This window comes from Mus musculus, chromosome 11 (genome assembly GCF_000001635.26).
Source record: "Mus musculus strain C57BL/6J chromosome 11, GRCm38.p6 C57BL/6J".
Taxonomy (NCBI): Eukaryota; Metazoa; Chordata; class Mammalia; order Rodentia; family Muridae; genus Mus; species Mus musculus.
The window spans coordinates 98,230,636-98,247,760 of NC_000077.6; the positions used below are offsets into that span (position 1 = coordinate 98,230,636).

General features: G+C 36.7%; 1 protein-coding gene across 11 annotated transcripts in view; it reads left to right on the plus strand.

Annotated features, from left to right (window-relative positions):
- Cdk12 (cyclin-dependent kinase 12) overlaps window positions 1-17,125 on the plus strand; it is a 78,669-nt gene that overhangs the window by 28,203 nt on the left and 33,341 nt on the right. For 10 of the 11 annotated variants that reach the window (XM_011249224.3, XM_030246276.1, XM_030246277.1 and 7 more), the window contains exons 8-13: window positions 349-450; window positions 6,070-6,147; window positions 10,144-10,260; window positions 11,063-11,194; window positions 12,726-12,937; window positions 14,582-15,034. In XM_011249224.3, coding sequence (XP_011247526.1) covers window positions 349-450; window positions 6,070-6,147; window positions 10,144-10,260; window positions 11,063-11,194; window positions 12,726-12,937; window positions 14,582-15,034 — 1,094 coding nt within the window. Of the gene's footprint in view, window positions 1-348; window positions 451-6,069; window positions 6,148-10,143; window positions 10,261-11,062; window positions 11,195-12,725; window positions 12,938-14,581; window positions 16,070-17,125 lie in introns of those variants that run through there. The other variant, NM_026952.2, reaches the window with a different exon arrangement.

Sequence of the window (17,125 nt, forward strand, 5' to 3'; positions counted from 1 at the left end):
TACAGTGTGTGGTTGTGTACATTATGTATGAGTGTCTTTCACACATATGGGGGGTTCTGGCATTAAAAAAAAGTGCCATGATTTTTAGACACTGCCTGAATTCTTCAATCTGCCCTTTATTAAATAAAATAAGTTAACCCAAATTGGACTAGAAATTAGCTCTTCATCTTTCACTCATGTCCAGCTTGCTTTTAGCCTGTTAATTTGTTATTGGAATTGTTTTAACAACCTCATCTTTAATTGCAGCTATTTTTAGTGTTTAGTTACATATTTTTTTGTCAAAAATATGAAAAATACACAAAAAAGGTAACCTATCCAAATTTATATTCTGATGGTTTTACATTTCAGTCGCCCTTACACAAACAAAGTCATCACTCTTTGGTATCGACCTCCAGAGCTTCTTCTTGGAGAGGAAAGATACACACCAGCCATTGATGTTTGGAGCTGTGGGTAAGACTGTCTTAACCTTTTATTTTGTTGGTAACTCATAACATATACTGTTTCCTCTTTATATTTGCTATTTGTCTTTTTTAACTGTATGCTCATTTACACACATACATAAATATAAATATAAATGAATCTTACTTTTTTTTTAAAAGAAAACAAAACTGGAAACAATGTAGTAACTGGCTTCCCAGGCTTGTAATGCTTCTGCCCACAATTAACTAGGATTATCAAGCATGTATCACTATGCCCAGCTTATCTCAGGTCTCCCTTCCATCTCTAGATTTTCATTTGTTTCCTTATAATCTGCTTAGAGAAAACTAGATCATTTATTCTATAGATGTCTCCAGTTTTATTTTTTATTATTGTTGCCACTGTCACAAACAAAAATAACACTTGCCTGTGTCGTGTGAAGTCTTGGATCATCCTCAGTATTACATTTTGTTTACCAGTTTTCAAAGTAGTGAAGTGGTTTTCTACTGTCCTCTAAAAATGACCAGTGAGAAGATTTGTTTCATTGGATTTTTGTTTATTGGGTTCATTAGAAACTAATTGACTTGCATATTTGATATGTTTTAATGGGGAGAGAGAGAAAAGGAGAGCACAGGAGCATATGCCAAGTGTGTGGAAGTGCCCACGCAAAGTAGAAGAGGGTGTCAGACCCCCAGAGCTAGAAGTAACAGGTGGCTGTGGGGTGCATGACCTGGGTGCTGGGAACCAAACTCTGGTCTTCTTCAAGAACAGCAAGTGGTGAAAACCATCTAGCCATTTTTCTAGTCTTTATCATTGTAGTTCTTTTTCAAACTTCCTAATCTTTGTCTAGTCTAAAAGTGATGAGGTTAGTTCTAGAGTTCTCTTGATACATTGTTAATAAATAGTCTTCCTTCTGTCTGCAGTTCAGCCATTTCTCATAAGGAGCTTTCTCCCTCTCTCTCTTTTTTTTTTTTTTAAGAAAGATTTATTTATTTATTTATATGTAAGTAATGTAAGTACATTGTAGCTGTCTTCAGACACTCCAGAAGAGGGCATCAGATTTTGTTCCGGATGGTTGTGAGCCACCATGTGGTTGTTGGGATTTGAACTCAGGACCTTCGGAAGAGCAGTTGGCACTCTTAACCACTGAGCCATCTCGCCAGCTCCCCCTTCTCTTTTTTTAATGTTTCCTCCTACCTCCTTTTTTTCTTCTTTCCTTTTGCTTTTTCTAATCAGGATCTCTCTAGCCATGTCTATCTTGGCTTACTATATTGACCAAGCTGGCTTCATATTGTGACAATCTTTCTGCCTCTTCTTCCCAAATGCTGGTGTTGTAAGTGTGCACTGACATGGCAAATGTAAAAAAGATTTTTCTTTAAGACAAGGTCACATTTAGCCCAGGCTATCGTCAAACTCAATATATAGCCCAAGATGACCTTTTACTCCTAAGTCCCTTGCATCCAAGTTTTGGGATTACAGACATGTATACTATTTCTGGTTTGAAAATGAAATTTAAAATCCACATTTGTATGTTAAAGATTAAAGTGTTTTTATTTTTATTAATTCTTTCAAGACAGGGTCTTGTTATGTAGCCCTGGCTTCCCTGGAAATTGATATATAGACTAGGCTGATCTTATAATTCCTAGAGATTCACCTGGTTCAGTCACCCTGCCCCTGAAGGTGCTAGGTTTGAAAGCATGTACCACTATGTCTGGGTCCTACATTTTCTAAATGGCCTCTGTTTTTTGTTTGTATATCGTGTGGCAAACTGGCCTTAAACTTTGTTGGTTATGATTCCCACATACATACCTCCTAAAATAGCATGTCATCTTTCCCATTCCTTTTTTTTTTTTTTTTTTTTTTTTTTTACTTTTTTAAGATTTATTTTATATATACAAATGCTCTATCTGAATATATACCTACATGCCAGAAGAGGTCATCAGAACTCATTCTAAATGGTTCTCAGTCACCATGTGGTTGCTAGAACTTGAACTCAGTATCTCGGGAAGAACTCTTAACCGCTGAATCATCTCTCTAGCTCAGCTCTCCCATTCTTTTTCTATTACTCTATTATAGATCTTTTAAGAAGAGTGCTATGGTTTTTATTTTTAAAATTCAACAAGATGGTATCTTACCAAAATGAAATCACGCTTTATTTTGGTTTTAATGACTCAAGGTGAATATATTTGTATTCAATAGTACTAGCCCAAATTATAGCTAACCTGGAAAGTTAACAACTCATTAAAATGCATGAGGAAGATCTAGAGGCAGGAAAATCTAGAGTTCAGAGTTGGAACAGGAGAAATGGCTCAGTGGTTAAGAGCACTTCCAGAGGTCCTGAGTTTAATTCTTAGCAACCTCATGGTGGCTCACAACCATCTGTGATGGGATCTGATGCCCTCTTCTGGTGTGTCAACCTGGGGTACATTAGAGAACCTCTCTTAAAAAACAACACAAGGAAAAGCAAGATACATGGGAGAAATGTATAACTAAGTGTATTGTGCTGTTTCTTCTCAGTCTGTGCAACTTGCAAGCTTACTATGATAAATAAAATGTTGGTCACATAATAAAAAAGTCTTTCACACTTAAGGATTCTAGCATTTAGGCATACAAGTCAGGGCAGAAATTAGAACTACTAGTCTAACGAATTACCTTTATTAATATTAGTGTTGCTGGTTTAGGCTTTTTGTCCCAGTAGTTGGGAGGCAAAGGCAGGCTCTGTGAGGCTAGCCTAGTTTACAGAGCAAGTTCTAGGACAGCTTGGGCTACAGAGAAAACCATTTCTCAAACAAACAAACAACCCCCCCCTGGGGGGTGGGTGGGTGGGAACCAAACAAACCAAACACTGTCTCTAAATGTTTTAAACAAACCTAATTATTCCTTTGGGATCCTTTTTTTACTGCTCTTCTATTTCCACTAGTTGTTATAAAACTGTATTTAAACGTTGAATTTGACAGTTAATATTGGAAAAAAATTTATTTCTACCATTTCCACTTCAAATCAAGATAGACAATAGAAAAGCTAATAAATTATAGGTGAAGTAGAATTAGATTACTTGAAATTAAAAATGGTAATAAAATGATACATAGTAGTCTATGGTATGGCCACTTGGGAGGCAGAGGTAGGTCTATATCTCTGATCCAGGCCAAACTAGTCTACATAGCAGAGTCTAAGCAAGTCAGGTATACGTAGTGAGACCCATTCTCAAAAAAACAAAAGAGGAGGAGATGGGAGAGGGCTGGGGCCAGTAAAGGAGCTCAGTGATTGATAGCTCTGGTGCTCTTGCCAGGTACTCCACATGGGAGCTGACAACCGTCTTTAACTCCAGTCCCAGGGGATTGGATGTTTCTGATTTCTGTGGGCATATGCACATACATGCGCATAACCCAGACACACACACACGAAAATTTAAAATAAATATCTTAGGAGCTGGAGAGATGGCTCAGTTCTCAGCACATAGATCAGGTAATACATGTAATTCTAGTCAAGGGGTAAAATACTTCTAGTCTCCAAAGAAACACATATACAGATAATAAAAAAATGATCATTGTAAGTCATTATGATCAAAATAATCGTATAAAATCCTCAAAGAATTAGTAAATGAAATTTTATATAGCAGCCTAGGGTGGAGCCAAGGGCCTGAAATCCTGACATTTTACAGGTGGAGGCTGGAGAATTGGGAGTTTAGGTCCAGACTACATGAGATTATGTGTTCCCAAAACACAACAAAAAGCACATTAAAGTAATTAGCAATTAGCACTACTCTAGTATCACTTTTTTTAAAAAAAACTTTTTTGAAGACAGTATTACTTTCTGTATCTCCTGGCTGCCTGGAAGGTATTGTGTAGATTAGGTTAGCCTCCAACTTACAGAGGTCCATATAACCATAATATAATTACCAAGTTAAATGAATTTAACAGGGCTGAACAGGGAAGTGCATACCTATAATTCTGTCTCCAATCACAGAGGAAGGATAATTCCAATTTCAAGGTCAACCAGAGAGCTATCGCAGAAAGGAAGTTTAATATTAGTCCAGGATAACTTTACCCTATATAGTGCTTTAGTCTATGTTCCTATTCTAGCTCTGTACTAATGATGTCCTAGAAATAATACCTTTGTTTACTCGAGGTGTGTACATTACACTAATCTTTTTTTTTGTTTTTATTAATTGTTTATCTGCTGTTGCACATCTTAGTTTGTAACTCACTTCTTCTCAAATAGTGTAGTTATAGCTGCTTCCTTTATCAAAGTCTTCTTTAGTTTGGAACACTGCTGTAGCCTTTTTTATATTTCACATCATTTATTATTTTGAAGAATGTAGACCAGGTTCAGGTTATGTATTTTTAGCTAGAATATACCTTAAGCAGTGTTATGTTCCTCATTGGATATTTTATGTACATTTACATAGACTTCACTTGCCCTTTAGAAATGATAACAATTATAGTCACTTTTTTTTCTCACAAACGTTAATATTTTCCCTCTTAAAATTAGTAACTATTTTGTGCACAGATGTCTTGAAACTCTAAATAGTTTATTACAAAGCTCTTTCTTCTGTCTTTTTTGAGACAGTGTCCTTGTAACATAGCCCTGACTGCCCTGAAACGTTGGAAACCATGTTGGCCTCACTTGGGATCAAAGGCATACACCATCATACCTGGCAATCTCTTTTTCTTTTTCTTTTTCTTTTTTTTTCTTTTTTTCCATTTCCTTTCCTTTCCTTCCTTCTCTCCTTCCTTCCTTCCTTCTTAAGATTTAATTATTTTATATGTGAATATTTTGTCTACTTGAATGTGTGTTTTTACACTGTATGCCTGATACCTGAGGAGCTCAGAAGGTATGGATTCTTTGGAACTAGAATCACAATTTGATGTGAGCCACCATGTGGGTGCTAGGAATTGGACGCAAGTCCTTTTCATGATGTTCTAGAGTATTTTTTATTTTATTCACTTAAGTTTGTTACATATACAATGTATATGCATGTGTGAATGAAGGAATGTGTGACTCTGTTTTGTTCACTGCTGGTCCAACTTCCAAGAATCTTCCTGCCTTGCTATAGAATCACAAGCATTTTAGGCACACATGACCACACTCAGCTTTGTGTGACTTCCATAGATGCAAACATCGGTCCTCAATACTTCATTCACCCACTGAACCATCTCCTAGCCCCCAATATCCATCTTAAAATAACTAAGGTATTTAAAGAGAATTTATTTAAAAGTCTTGATGAAACTATATTTATCTGATAATTCATTGTTTTCTTTATAAATATATTGCCAAAGGGGTTATAATAGTAGAGTATAGTTCTACAGAGCACATTAATGAAAACAAATTCTCTTTGACTGCTATGCATCTTGTAAACTTGTGTGTACTTTCTTAGATTACCATGGTGTGACAGATAAAGAACTCCTATTAATTCCTTTTGCTTATGAAGGACTGTAGAATTTGATATGCGGGCAAATGTATGCTGGCAAACTTTTATAATGTGTTTTCACTTCAAGAAATTGTTTTTGTCTTTTAGGGAACCCAGACACTGAAGTTCTGGGCTAGTTTACCACACAGTATATTGTATGTAGCCCAGGATACTTAAAAGTTTATTGAAAGACACTCTACTCAAGGGATTTTTTTCTAACCTATGAATTTTACTCTTTTTAGGTGCATCCTTGGAGAACTGTTCACAAAGAAACCTATTTTTCAAGCCAATTTAGAACTGGCTCAGCTAGAACTTATCAGGTATGGTTACACATATGCTCTTAAGTGCCTGTATATAGTCAATAAGAATTTCTTAAACTTTTTCACTTATAACCTGTTTGCACCTAAGAATGTTTTACATAACCTCGTGTAATAGATATATATAATTAATATACAAATCCCAAATTTACTGTTAAAAAAACACAAATTGAATTTAAGGTAATTTTTGACATATGCTTAATGCTTAATACTTTTACATTTTATTAAATATAAAATTAAGTTTTTTGTATTAATAAAATAGTTGTGGTTTTTTTTTTCATAAGAATTGAATTTATTTTAATTTATGTGTGAGTAAACACTTAGATGTTAGCTTTACAGCTTTACAGCCTTTCCATCCTTATTCCCATGCTAGGAGAGAACTCACATTCACTATTTGTCCAGTGACTTCTATACAAACTTATGTGCAACACTGACAGAAATAAGCAAATAAGTGAAAAACAAAACAACAAAATAATTTTTGGTTTTTTTCAAGACAGGGTTTCTCTGTATAGCCCTGGCTGTCCTGGAACTCACTCTGTAGACCAGGCTGACCTCTCAAACTCAGAAATCCACCTGCCTCTGCCTCCCAAGTATGGGGATTAAAGGCAGGACTGGAGAAATGGCTCAGCAGTTAAGAGCATTGACTGACCTTGAAAGAACTCAGGTATCTGGTTCCAGTTCCAGAAGATCTGAAACCTTCACACAGACATACATGTGGGCAAAACACCAGTGCACCTAAAAAAAGAAATCAGGCATGGTCGTGCATACCTGGTTTACATAGTGTGTTCTAGACAAATCAGGACTACATAGTAAGACCTTACCTCACCAACAATCTTGCAAATAAATGAAATAGTGTGAAACTCACTTACTTTTTAAAAACAAGTTCAAGTGCCTAACTCAACTAGTTTCTAAAATCAAACATTCTACCATAATACAATCTGAAAATTAGTCTAATTTGATACTTACATCTTGACGAATATTGGTATGAAGTTATTTAAAGCCTTGCTTGCTTGCTTGGTCAGGAGTGACAGGGTCTCTATGTAGTCCTGGCTTTCCTAGAGCTTGCTATGTAGACCAAACTGGTCTGTAACTCACAGAGATCCTTCTGAATGCTGCAATTAAAGATATGCACCACCATGCCCAGCTAAAGCTGTTGTCTGTCTTTTCTCTTTTTCTTTCTTTTTTTCCCTTTCTTTCAAGACAGGATTTCTCTATGTATCCCTGGCCATCATGGTCATAGAGCTCAGTGGCCTCCAACTCGAGATCAGCCTGCATTTGCCTCCCCAGTGTTGGGGTTAAAGACATGGACCCAGTTAGCTTTTTTTTATAATTAAGTCAGTATTGTTTATGAAAGAGCTAAAAATCACACACGCACACACACGCACACACGCGCGCGCCCCTCAATATTTCAAACATTGTTCATCATGTGGGATTATACCACTCGTAGTGCAAGGATGCTATTTGTTCTGAATCAAGACTTCAGTGAAGTCATAGAATGTAACACTGGGGAATATTGCCAGAAACATCTTAGACTTAACTAAGAATGTGATTTTTAGTTAACTTTTTGGTTGTTGTATATATTATCGTTGCCAAATTTGTCATGACCATTTATATAGCCCTTAGTTATAACTTAGTCCTCTTTTCTTTTTTCCTTTTTTTAAATTTATTTTATTTTATGTATATGAGTACACTTAGCTGTATAGACTTTTGTGAGCCTTCATGTGGTTGTTGGGTATTGAATTTAGAACCTCGCTCTGGCACAAAGATTTATTTTATTATTATATGCAAGTACACTGTAGCTGTCTTCAGACAGACCAGAAGAGGGCGTCAGATCTCATTGCAGGTGGTTTTGAGCCACCATGTGGTTGCTGGGATTTGAACTGGGGACCTCTAGAAGTGCTTTTAACTGCTGAGCCATCTCGCCAGCCTCCCCCCCCCCCCTTTTTTTTTTTGTATATGAATGCTTTGTCTGCATGTTAGAAGAAGGCACTAAATCTCCTTTTTTTTTTTTTCTTTTCTTTTTTTAAAGATTTATTTCATGTATTTGACTATATTGTCACTGTCTTCAGACACACCAGAAGAGGGCATAGGATTCCCATTACAGATGGTTGTAAGCCACCATGTGGTTACTGGGAATTGAACTCAGGATCTCTGGAAGAGCAACTAGTGCTATTAATTTCTGAACCATCTCACTAGCCTGACTAGTTTTTAAACTAGGTAATGAATAGGTAATGAAATTCTCCTGTTTTTGTAACTTTTTTTTTAGTTATCCATCCAAATGATATTAAAATAAATTTATCTTTGCTAGGTCCAGCTTAAAATCTTTTCTGTGGCATCTCGTGAACATAAATTATGTTTTATGGGGCTGGAGAGATGACTCAGCAGTTAAGACCTCTAGCTGTAATTGCAGAGGATCTGCGTTCTGTTTGTAGTTCAAACAGAACCTCATTGTAGCTTGTAACCACTCATACCTTTTAGTTTTAATGTATTTGAGGGTTTGCATGTGTGTAATTGCCCCACATGCATACTTGGTGCCTTATGAAGCCAGAGCGTTGGATCCCTTGGAACTGGATTTATAGAGGCTGTCAGCTGCTGTGTGGGTGCTGGAAGCTGAACCTGGGTCCTATTTAAAGTGTCTAAATCTTACCTTTCTGATTTTGTTCTTATACATATACAGATATGCTCTATTTGGAAATACTGGTACTTGTAGTACAGGCTGTTTAAAAGGATAAGGCAGTGAGAATATTTTTAAGCCTGTGAGTTCAAGGCTAGCCTAAATAGGTAGTTCAACATGTAAAAGCACTTGTCCTCAAGCTTGATGGCCTGAATTCAATCATAGACACATACATATAGAAGGAGAAGTTCCCAAAAGTTTTCCAGTGACTATTACATGTTCACATATACTCAAACACTAAAGTAGGAAAAAATGATAAAGAAATATTTTTCTGACTGATCTAAGGAATCTCACCTCCTCACATTACTGCCTGATGATTTTTGGTGGTTTGTAGAGCCAAACTGCAGTGGGCCAGTGATGGCTTCTTGGATGCAGGTGCTTACCATTAAGTCTAAGAACATACATTCCATCTTAAGGACTCAGGAGGTGAAAAGAGAGAGTTGGCTCTTGAGAATTATTTTTTGATCTCTACTAGTGTGGTGTAGCATATTCCTTGTTAACTATACAGAGTAGAAATATAATTTTTGGCTGTTTTTTATGTTTTTTGGAGTACATGTTTCTTCTTCATTCTACCCTGTGGATCCTGAGGGTTGAACTCAGGTCATCAAACTTGGCAGGAGTAATCTTTTCCCACAGAGCCCATTATCTAGCCACAGTTTTAAATGTAACCTATAGTGGGCAATTTGGGGAAGGCTTGAATTGGGCCTCTCTTTTTCTTCTTTTTCTCTGTTACTTTCCCTTTTTCTTTTTTGATTTGTTTTTGTTTGTTTTGAAATAGAGTCTGTCTTTATAGGCCATACTTGCCATCAACTCATCAATTCTCACTATTGGAAATAGTTTTGTCAGGTATGGTGGCACATGTCTTTAATCTCTGCCTTTGGAAGCAGAATCAGGTTCATATCTGAGTTCAAGGCTATCCTGGTCTACACAATGAGTCCAGGACAGCCAGAGGTTTATAATAGAGAGATGTGGCCCCAAAAAAGAAAGAAAAGGAATTAATTCTAGTTGAATAGAATAAAATTGGTGATGAGAATAATAGATAAAAACATGTTTTACAAAAGTGTGAATCATTTTGGATTGCTCTCTATATAAGTTTTTTGTTAGCTTTCAGTATTTACTGTATGTTTTCTTGCAACCAGTTCTCTTGTTGCTTTTCCTTAGAGCAATTAAGGTCTTGCTTTACTTTTTTTCATTTAATACTTACTAATGTAATAAATCATAGAGTCACCAGATCTCAGAAGATAATTTCTCCTTTGAGAACCTCTAGAAGTCATGATATCCTGATGATTCTCATTATTGCGCTTGTTCTTTTGCTTTCTTTTCAGTCGTCTCTGTGGTAGTCCTTGTCCAGCAGTGTGGCCTGATGTTATCAAGCTGCCCTACTTCAACACCATGAAACCGAAGAAGCAATACAGGAGACGCCTAAGAGAAGAATTCTCTTTGTGAGTTTTGCAAAATCCTCTTATATCTCTTTTCTGTATCTAGCTTCTGTTGGTGTTTTACTTTTACTGTTAATCTCAATTTAATACGGAAAACATTTTAATTACTTTTTTTGTTGTTTTGTTTTTCTGAGACAGTCTCACTATGTCCTTCAGCTCATAGACCAGACTGGCCTCAAACTCAGAAATCTCTCTGGCTCTGTATCCTGAATGCTAGTATTAATGGTGCTCCACTAAGCCCAGCCCCATTCATTGATTCCTTTATATATTTGTATATGGATATGAATGGAAGACAGAAGAAAAATTTCAGGAGTCCAGTTATCTATCATGTGGGTCCCATGTGTAGCATGTCTTTGTCTGGTGCCTTCAGAGGCCAGAAGAGTATGTTGGATTTTCTGGAACTGGAATTTGGAAGAGCTGGCATATTGGTATTGGAAATTTAATTTGGGGTTTTGGCAAGAGTGCCAGTGCTCTTAACCTCTAAGCCACCTCTCCAGCCCTACTACTGAAGAGTTTATTTTATCCAACCCTGTTTCTGATTTTCTCTTCTGAAGGCCTTGGACAAATAAAAACTTTTGAGCATCCTGATGAAAAAGTACAAAATTGTTGGTTTCATTAGTTTTCACCTGCATTGTAGCATTTCTTAAATCATGCCTTAGAGCTGTTGCTCACATTAGCCAATTTCCAATTTTCTTTGCTTCTTTTTACATGGAGATAGAAATTCAAATAACTTTTGATACAAGTTTCATGGTTTGAGAGCTATGGGTTTGTTGTGAGTTTTTTATTCCACTGTTCCTTTCCATAGCATTCCTTCAGCGGCACTTGATCTATTGGACCACATGCTGACACTGGATCCTAGCAAGAGGTGCACAGCTGAACAGACCCTACAGAGTGACTTTCTTAAAGATGTGGAACTCAGCAAAATGGCACCTCCAGAGTAAGTATTGTGGTTGTAAAATGAGTCCAAACTTTCTGCTAGACACTGAAGATGAAAAACTAAAAAACATATAGGTTTATCAAGATAACTGCCAATGGAGTGTTAGTGTGGATAAGGTTACATAACCCTATTTGATTCATTATTTTCCTTTGTTTCTGGATCTCTAGTGTATAATATGCTAAACAGTGTTTTTGAAAGGATTCTCTAGTTTTTACTTTTAACTACTCCTTCTGTTGTAATCATTATGTTGTCACTATATACTTCTCACACTGAAAGAACAGTTCTAATTTTAAATAGTTTGTGTCAGTGTCAGGTCAGTAAGGGTCACTTGTGTAGGCTGGCCTTGATCTTTTTCCTCAGGTGCATTTTCTTACCATAGAAGGACCGGGATGGTATGATGATAAACACTTATAATCCTAGCATTTGGGAGGCTGTTGAAGCTGAATCCAGAGTTCCTAGTTCCTGGAATAATGTCAAAAAAAAAAAAACAACCAAAACCCAAAATGGAGGACATGGTTAATTACATATAAATATAATTGCTCTAAAGGTCTATCCAGATTCATTTATTGTATTAAACTTTTGATATATAAACTTTTTATTGAAATTTAAGAACTGTAACATAGTTTTGTGTAGAAACAGTGTAGCCCTTGATGACCTGGAACTCACAAAGTAAACCAGGCTAGCCTATAACTAACAGGGATCCCACCTTCTTCTGTCCCCTAGTTGCTAGGATTCAGAACATGCCCCATTTAACTCTGAAAAAGTTAATGATGCCTAACCATGGACATTCAATGAATAATTTAGTATACTGGTGATGTTTATGAAATTTCAAGATTTAAAACACCATTTGTGTTTGTTTGCACACACGTTCATTCTCTTGCCAAGGTACATGTGCATGTTGTAGGAGTTGGTTCCCAAGTTGAGCTGAAGTTGTCATTTTTGAGGACAAGTCCTTTTACTTACTGAGCCATCTCCTCAGCCCTTTTGTAGGCTTTCATAACTATTAATAAGCTCTTCATCTCAGCTCTTATTTATTCTCAGCTGAAACTTCACTAGTAAAACTATTCTTTTTATACAACACAAGCAGCATTTGACTAGATAGGAGTTGGTTCTAGTATCAGTAAGATTTTTATTTCTTACTGTATAAATCTTTTGGGCTTTTATTTTCTACAAACTATTTACTTGCCATGATTCTTTTTTTTTTTAATATATTTTTTAAAGATTTATTTATTTATTATATGTAAGCACACTGTAGCTGTCTTCAGACACTCCAGAAGAGGGCGCCAGATCTTGTTACAGATGGTTGTGAGCCACCATGTGGTTGCTGGGATTTGAACTCCTGACCTTCGGAAGAGCAGTCGGGTGCTCTTACCCACTGAGCCATCTCACCAGCCCAGCCATGATTCTTTTTATACTGCATTCTAAAATTTATGATTTTTAAATTCTATTACCTGTGCTTCTTGCTTTTTTATTTTAGTTCATTCTTCCATTTACTCACTACTTACTCTTCCTTTGTTTTGTGTTTCTCTAGCCTACCTCACTGGCAGGATTGCCATGAATTGTGGAGTAAGAAACGTCGACGGCAGCGACAGAGTGGTATTGTGATAGAAGATCCACCTCCGTCCAAAGCTTCTAGAAAAGAAACTACCTCAGGGACAACAGCTGAGCCTGTGAAAAACAATAGCCCAGCACCACCTCAGCCTGCTCCTGTCAAGGCAGAGCCTGGTCCAGGGGATGCAGTAGGTCAGTGCTAGCATGGAGCCTCTGTTTCTATTAAGTACACTTAAGTAGATTTTGAGGACAAGATGCATATATGTCCATATCACTGTGGTTTTATCCACTGGAACATTAGAAAACCAATTGATATCCTAATTTCTTTTTTTTCTTTGTTTTTGTTTTTCGAGACAGGGTTTCTCTGTGTAGCCCTGGCTGTCCTGGAACTCAATCTGTAAACCAGGCTGGCCTCGAACTTAGAAATCCGCCTGTCTCTGCCTCCCAAGCACTGGGATTAAAGGCGTGCACCACCACGCCCGGCTCTTCTGATATCATTTCTAAGGAGAAATAAATCTTACTTTTTGCATATAGGTCAAAAGTTTGCAGTAGGATATTTTCATTCCTTGAAATACAGAATACTATATCTTACTTAAATTATGTGTGGAAGAAACCAATCAAATTTGTAAAATTTAAGATTAGTTTACTCATGGATGGGTGTGTGTGTGTGTGTTTGTGTGTGTATATGTGTGTGTATGTATGAGTGAGCATGTACATCTGTGCACCTTTTGTACTTAATGCCTCCAGGTGTCAAAAGTGGATGTCAAATCTTCTGGGACTGGAGTTACAATTATGAGGAGAAGTATGGGTGCTAGGAATCAAACCCATTAAACACTGAGCCACCCCTCTAGCCCTGACTCAACAGCTTTTGAGCAGTAATTTAAAGTTGTTATGTTAGGTTTGATAAGGCTTTAGAATCCAGTCAAATTAAATCACAATTGCTAAATGTAGTTAGTTCTGTAGACTTATTTCTTGACCTATATATTAAAATTGTGTCAAAATAACCATTATGACAAAGTATTTATCACTTTTTTAAACTGCCGATCTATTTCATTTTCCATTCTCTATCGACCCAAAGACCATGATTTTACCATCTTCCTGTCTCAGCCTTCAAAGATTGCAGTGTTATTTTCTACATTTGGAACACGTTAGAATCTTCCAGAAAACTTGAAAAATAAATTCCCTCAGATCAGTGTGGTGGCAGATAACTGTAGCACAACACTGCTGACTCTGAGTCAGGAGGCTCAGATATTCACAGTTATCTTTCAGTACACACCAACTTTGAGGCTAGCCTGGGATACACAAGATAATTAAGCCTTAAATAAATGCCAAATTTCTTGGCACATTAGGCCCTTAATTCTTAAATCCATCCTAGCAGTTTTTACATATAATGTTGAAAATCACTGACTAAAGTGGAGAGACAAAATATAGTCACTTTTATATATAGTCCAGAGATGCTTTGGTTAGTCCTTGTGTTTAATTTGTTGTTTTCATTTTTATTTATTTTATTGGAGGTGGCACATAATGTGTGTAGAGGTCAGAGGACAGCTTGTAGGAGTTGGTTCTCTCTGGTACATGGGTCCTGGTCTTTATACAGCTGTCAGGCTCAGTGGCCAGTGCCTTTTACCTCATGTAGCATCGCACCTGTCCAAGTCTTTGCATTTTAAAACAAGAATAAAAAATAAACTGTGATGTAATAATCTGAGATAGTAAATTATGTGGGATTCAAAATGAAACTGTGCCTTTAGATATTATAAATTGCTTTTGTCAGTTGAAGAAGACCAAGGGCCTTGCCCTTCAATGTCATCTCATATTGGCTTCACTCTTGTCCCACAGGCCTTGGTGACATCACACAGCAGTTGAATCAAAGTGAATTGGCAGTGTTATTAAACCTGCTTCAGAGCCAAACTGACCTGAGCATCCCTCAGATGGCACAGCTGCTTAATATCCACTCCAATCCAGAGATGCAACAGCAGCTTGAAGCCTTGAATCAGTCTATTAGTGCACTGACTGAAGCCAGTTCCCAGCAGCAGGACTCAGAATCCATAGCCCCTGAAGAATCATTGAAGGAGGTACCTTCTGTACCTGTGGTCCTGCCTCCTGCTGAACAGACAACTCCTGAAGCTTCAAACACACCAGCTGACATGCAGAATGTGTTGGCAGTTCTCTTGAGTCAGCTGATGAAAACCCAAGAGCCAGCAGGTAACCTGGAGGAAAACACCAATGACAAGAATAGTGGGCCACAGGGGCCCCGAAGAACTCCTACAATGCCACAGGAGGAGGCAGCAGGTAAACAGACCGGTCATGAATCTCATTGAGCTCAGGTGCTGTTGATCCTCTTAAAAATCTCTTAATGTTTTCTTTTTCACAACATTGGTCTCAGTTTCAGTTTTCTGTAATCTAGTTTACAGGAGGACATAGCACCAAATGATGTATTTCTTGACCAGCCTATTCATTTAAGTCTCAAAGCACCTTTCATATATTGATAATTTTTCCAATTAATGAGATACTGGTAAGTAAAGCCCCTGTATTCTAATCAAGAAAACCAAAGCTGTAGATCGTGACATATCTTGAAGCAGTATGTGATAGCAAGCTAGTCCTAGAGAACCTGACTTTAAAATAAACAGCAAATTATTCTTCATATCTAGTGGAGTGGATCCTGGATACCAGAATCTTATGTGGAAGAAACAGTCAAGAAAGCCCTAATAAAATACCATTTCAGTACCTGAAAATAATCAGGGAATTGTTTTGAGCAGACAAACACCTTATATTTTCTTTCCAAACAGTAATAGTACCTAAAAGTGGTTATTTTAAGTCTGTTTATGAAAGGGACAATGGAATCAGGAAGTAAGCATTATGAAAAGAAAAAACAAAGTCTAGAGGTAAAAAAAAATGTTATGCCATATGTCACATGACCACACCATTGCAGTATTAGAGGTGAAGCACTCTAATCAATTCTGAGTCACAAATCCGTTTGAAAAATCTTACTATCTGAAAGTGTTTTCAACTTGGCCTTGAAGATCCCATGAATTGGGGAATAAGAAGAGACACAGACTGAAGAGGTATACTAACTCTGAACTTTAGGAATCTGCATTTACATTTCATTTGGGTTGGTACATAATATATATTCTTTATTTTCACTAGTATAAGGTCAAATACATATTCTGTTTTTTCATATGTGAAAAAGTATTCAAACTGAAAGACAATAAAATTAACCTTTTGTTTTTTGACCAGGTAAACTGCATCATAAGAAATTTAAGTAAATCTGTCTGTGATCTGCTGTTATTAGCAGACAAAGCTAATACACTCATATGTCTTGATTCACATTGCTGTTCTCTATGATGATTTGAGTGGTTTTAATAGGCATGGTAATAGAAAAGGCTGGAGAGATGGCTCCGAAGTTAACACTGGCTGCTCTTGCCAAGGACCTGGTTCAATTCCTAGCACCTTTATAGTGGCTCACAGTTGCCTGTAACTCATATTCCAGAGGTTGTTATTCCCTCTCCTGAACTCCACAGGGACCAGGTACACAAATGGCAAACAGACATACATACAGGCAAAACACTTGTATAATAAAAATAAATAAAGATATAAATTTAAATAAAGAAAAGGATATGTAGAATTAAAGGAGGTTTTTCATCTCCTGTCTCAGATTCTGATCCTACCCGGTCATCCCTCAATAAGTAAATAACAATTTTCAACTCAGTCAAAGTACCTGAAAGATCTTTGTCAAATTAAATAACATCCTGATTGAGCAGTGTTCACCAAATAATTCAACAATTTATCAACTACATCATAAAGTTGAACTGAAAATACGCCATAACATATAGCTAGAAATTAAATACGCTTTTTAGAGGAGAATGTAAAAATGCCACAGCTAAAGATGAATAGAAATGTTGGGCATGGTGTACATTTTTGATCGTAGTGCTCAGGAGGCCAACCTGGTCCATCCAGCAAGGCCCTGTTTCAAAACCACACACACACAAACACCAAAATCCACAAGTGATATTATAGTCATTCCTGAATTATCTAGTGTGTTTGCAGGGTTTGTTTTGTTTTGTTTTTTACCATAAATTGACTTCAAAACTTTAAGATCCTGCCACCATACACCTCTTACTTGGCCATTGCACCGTTGATTAACACTTCCACCAGAGGGCAGACTGTATAAACCAGAAAGGTGATCTTAATTTGGCAATTTAGTTTTTCTTTCTGTACTTGTTAAGAAAGAGTAGTGGTTGAAATCTAATAAAAAGAAAAAATTTAAGCTATTTTTACATTTATTTACCTCCTTCATTAGTACAAAACTATTAATAGAGTGACAACATCAATACTTTAAATCTGAGAAAAATATGGTTTATAATTTATAGTTTTAGTTTTAAT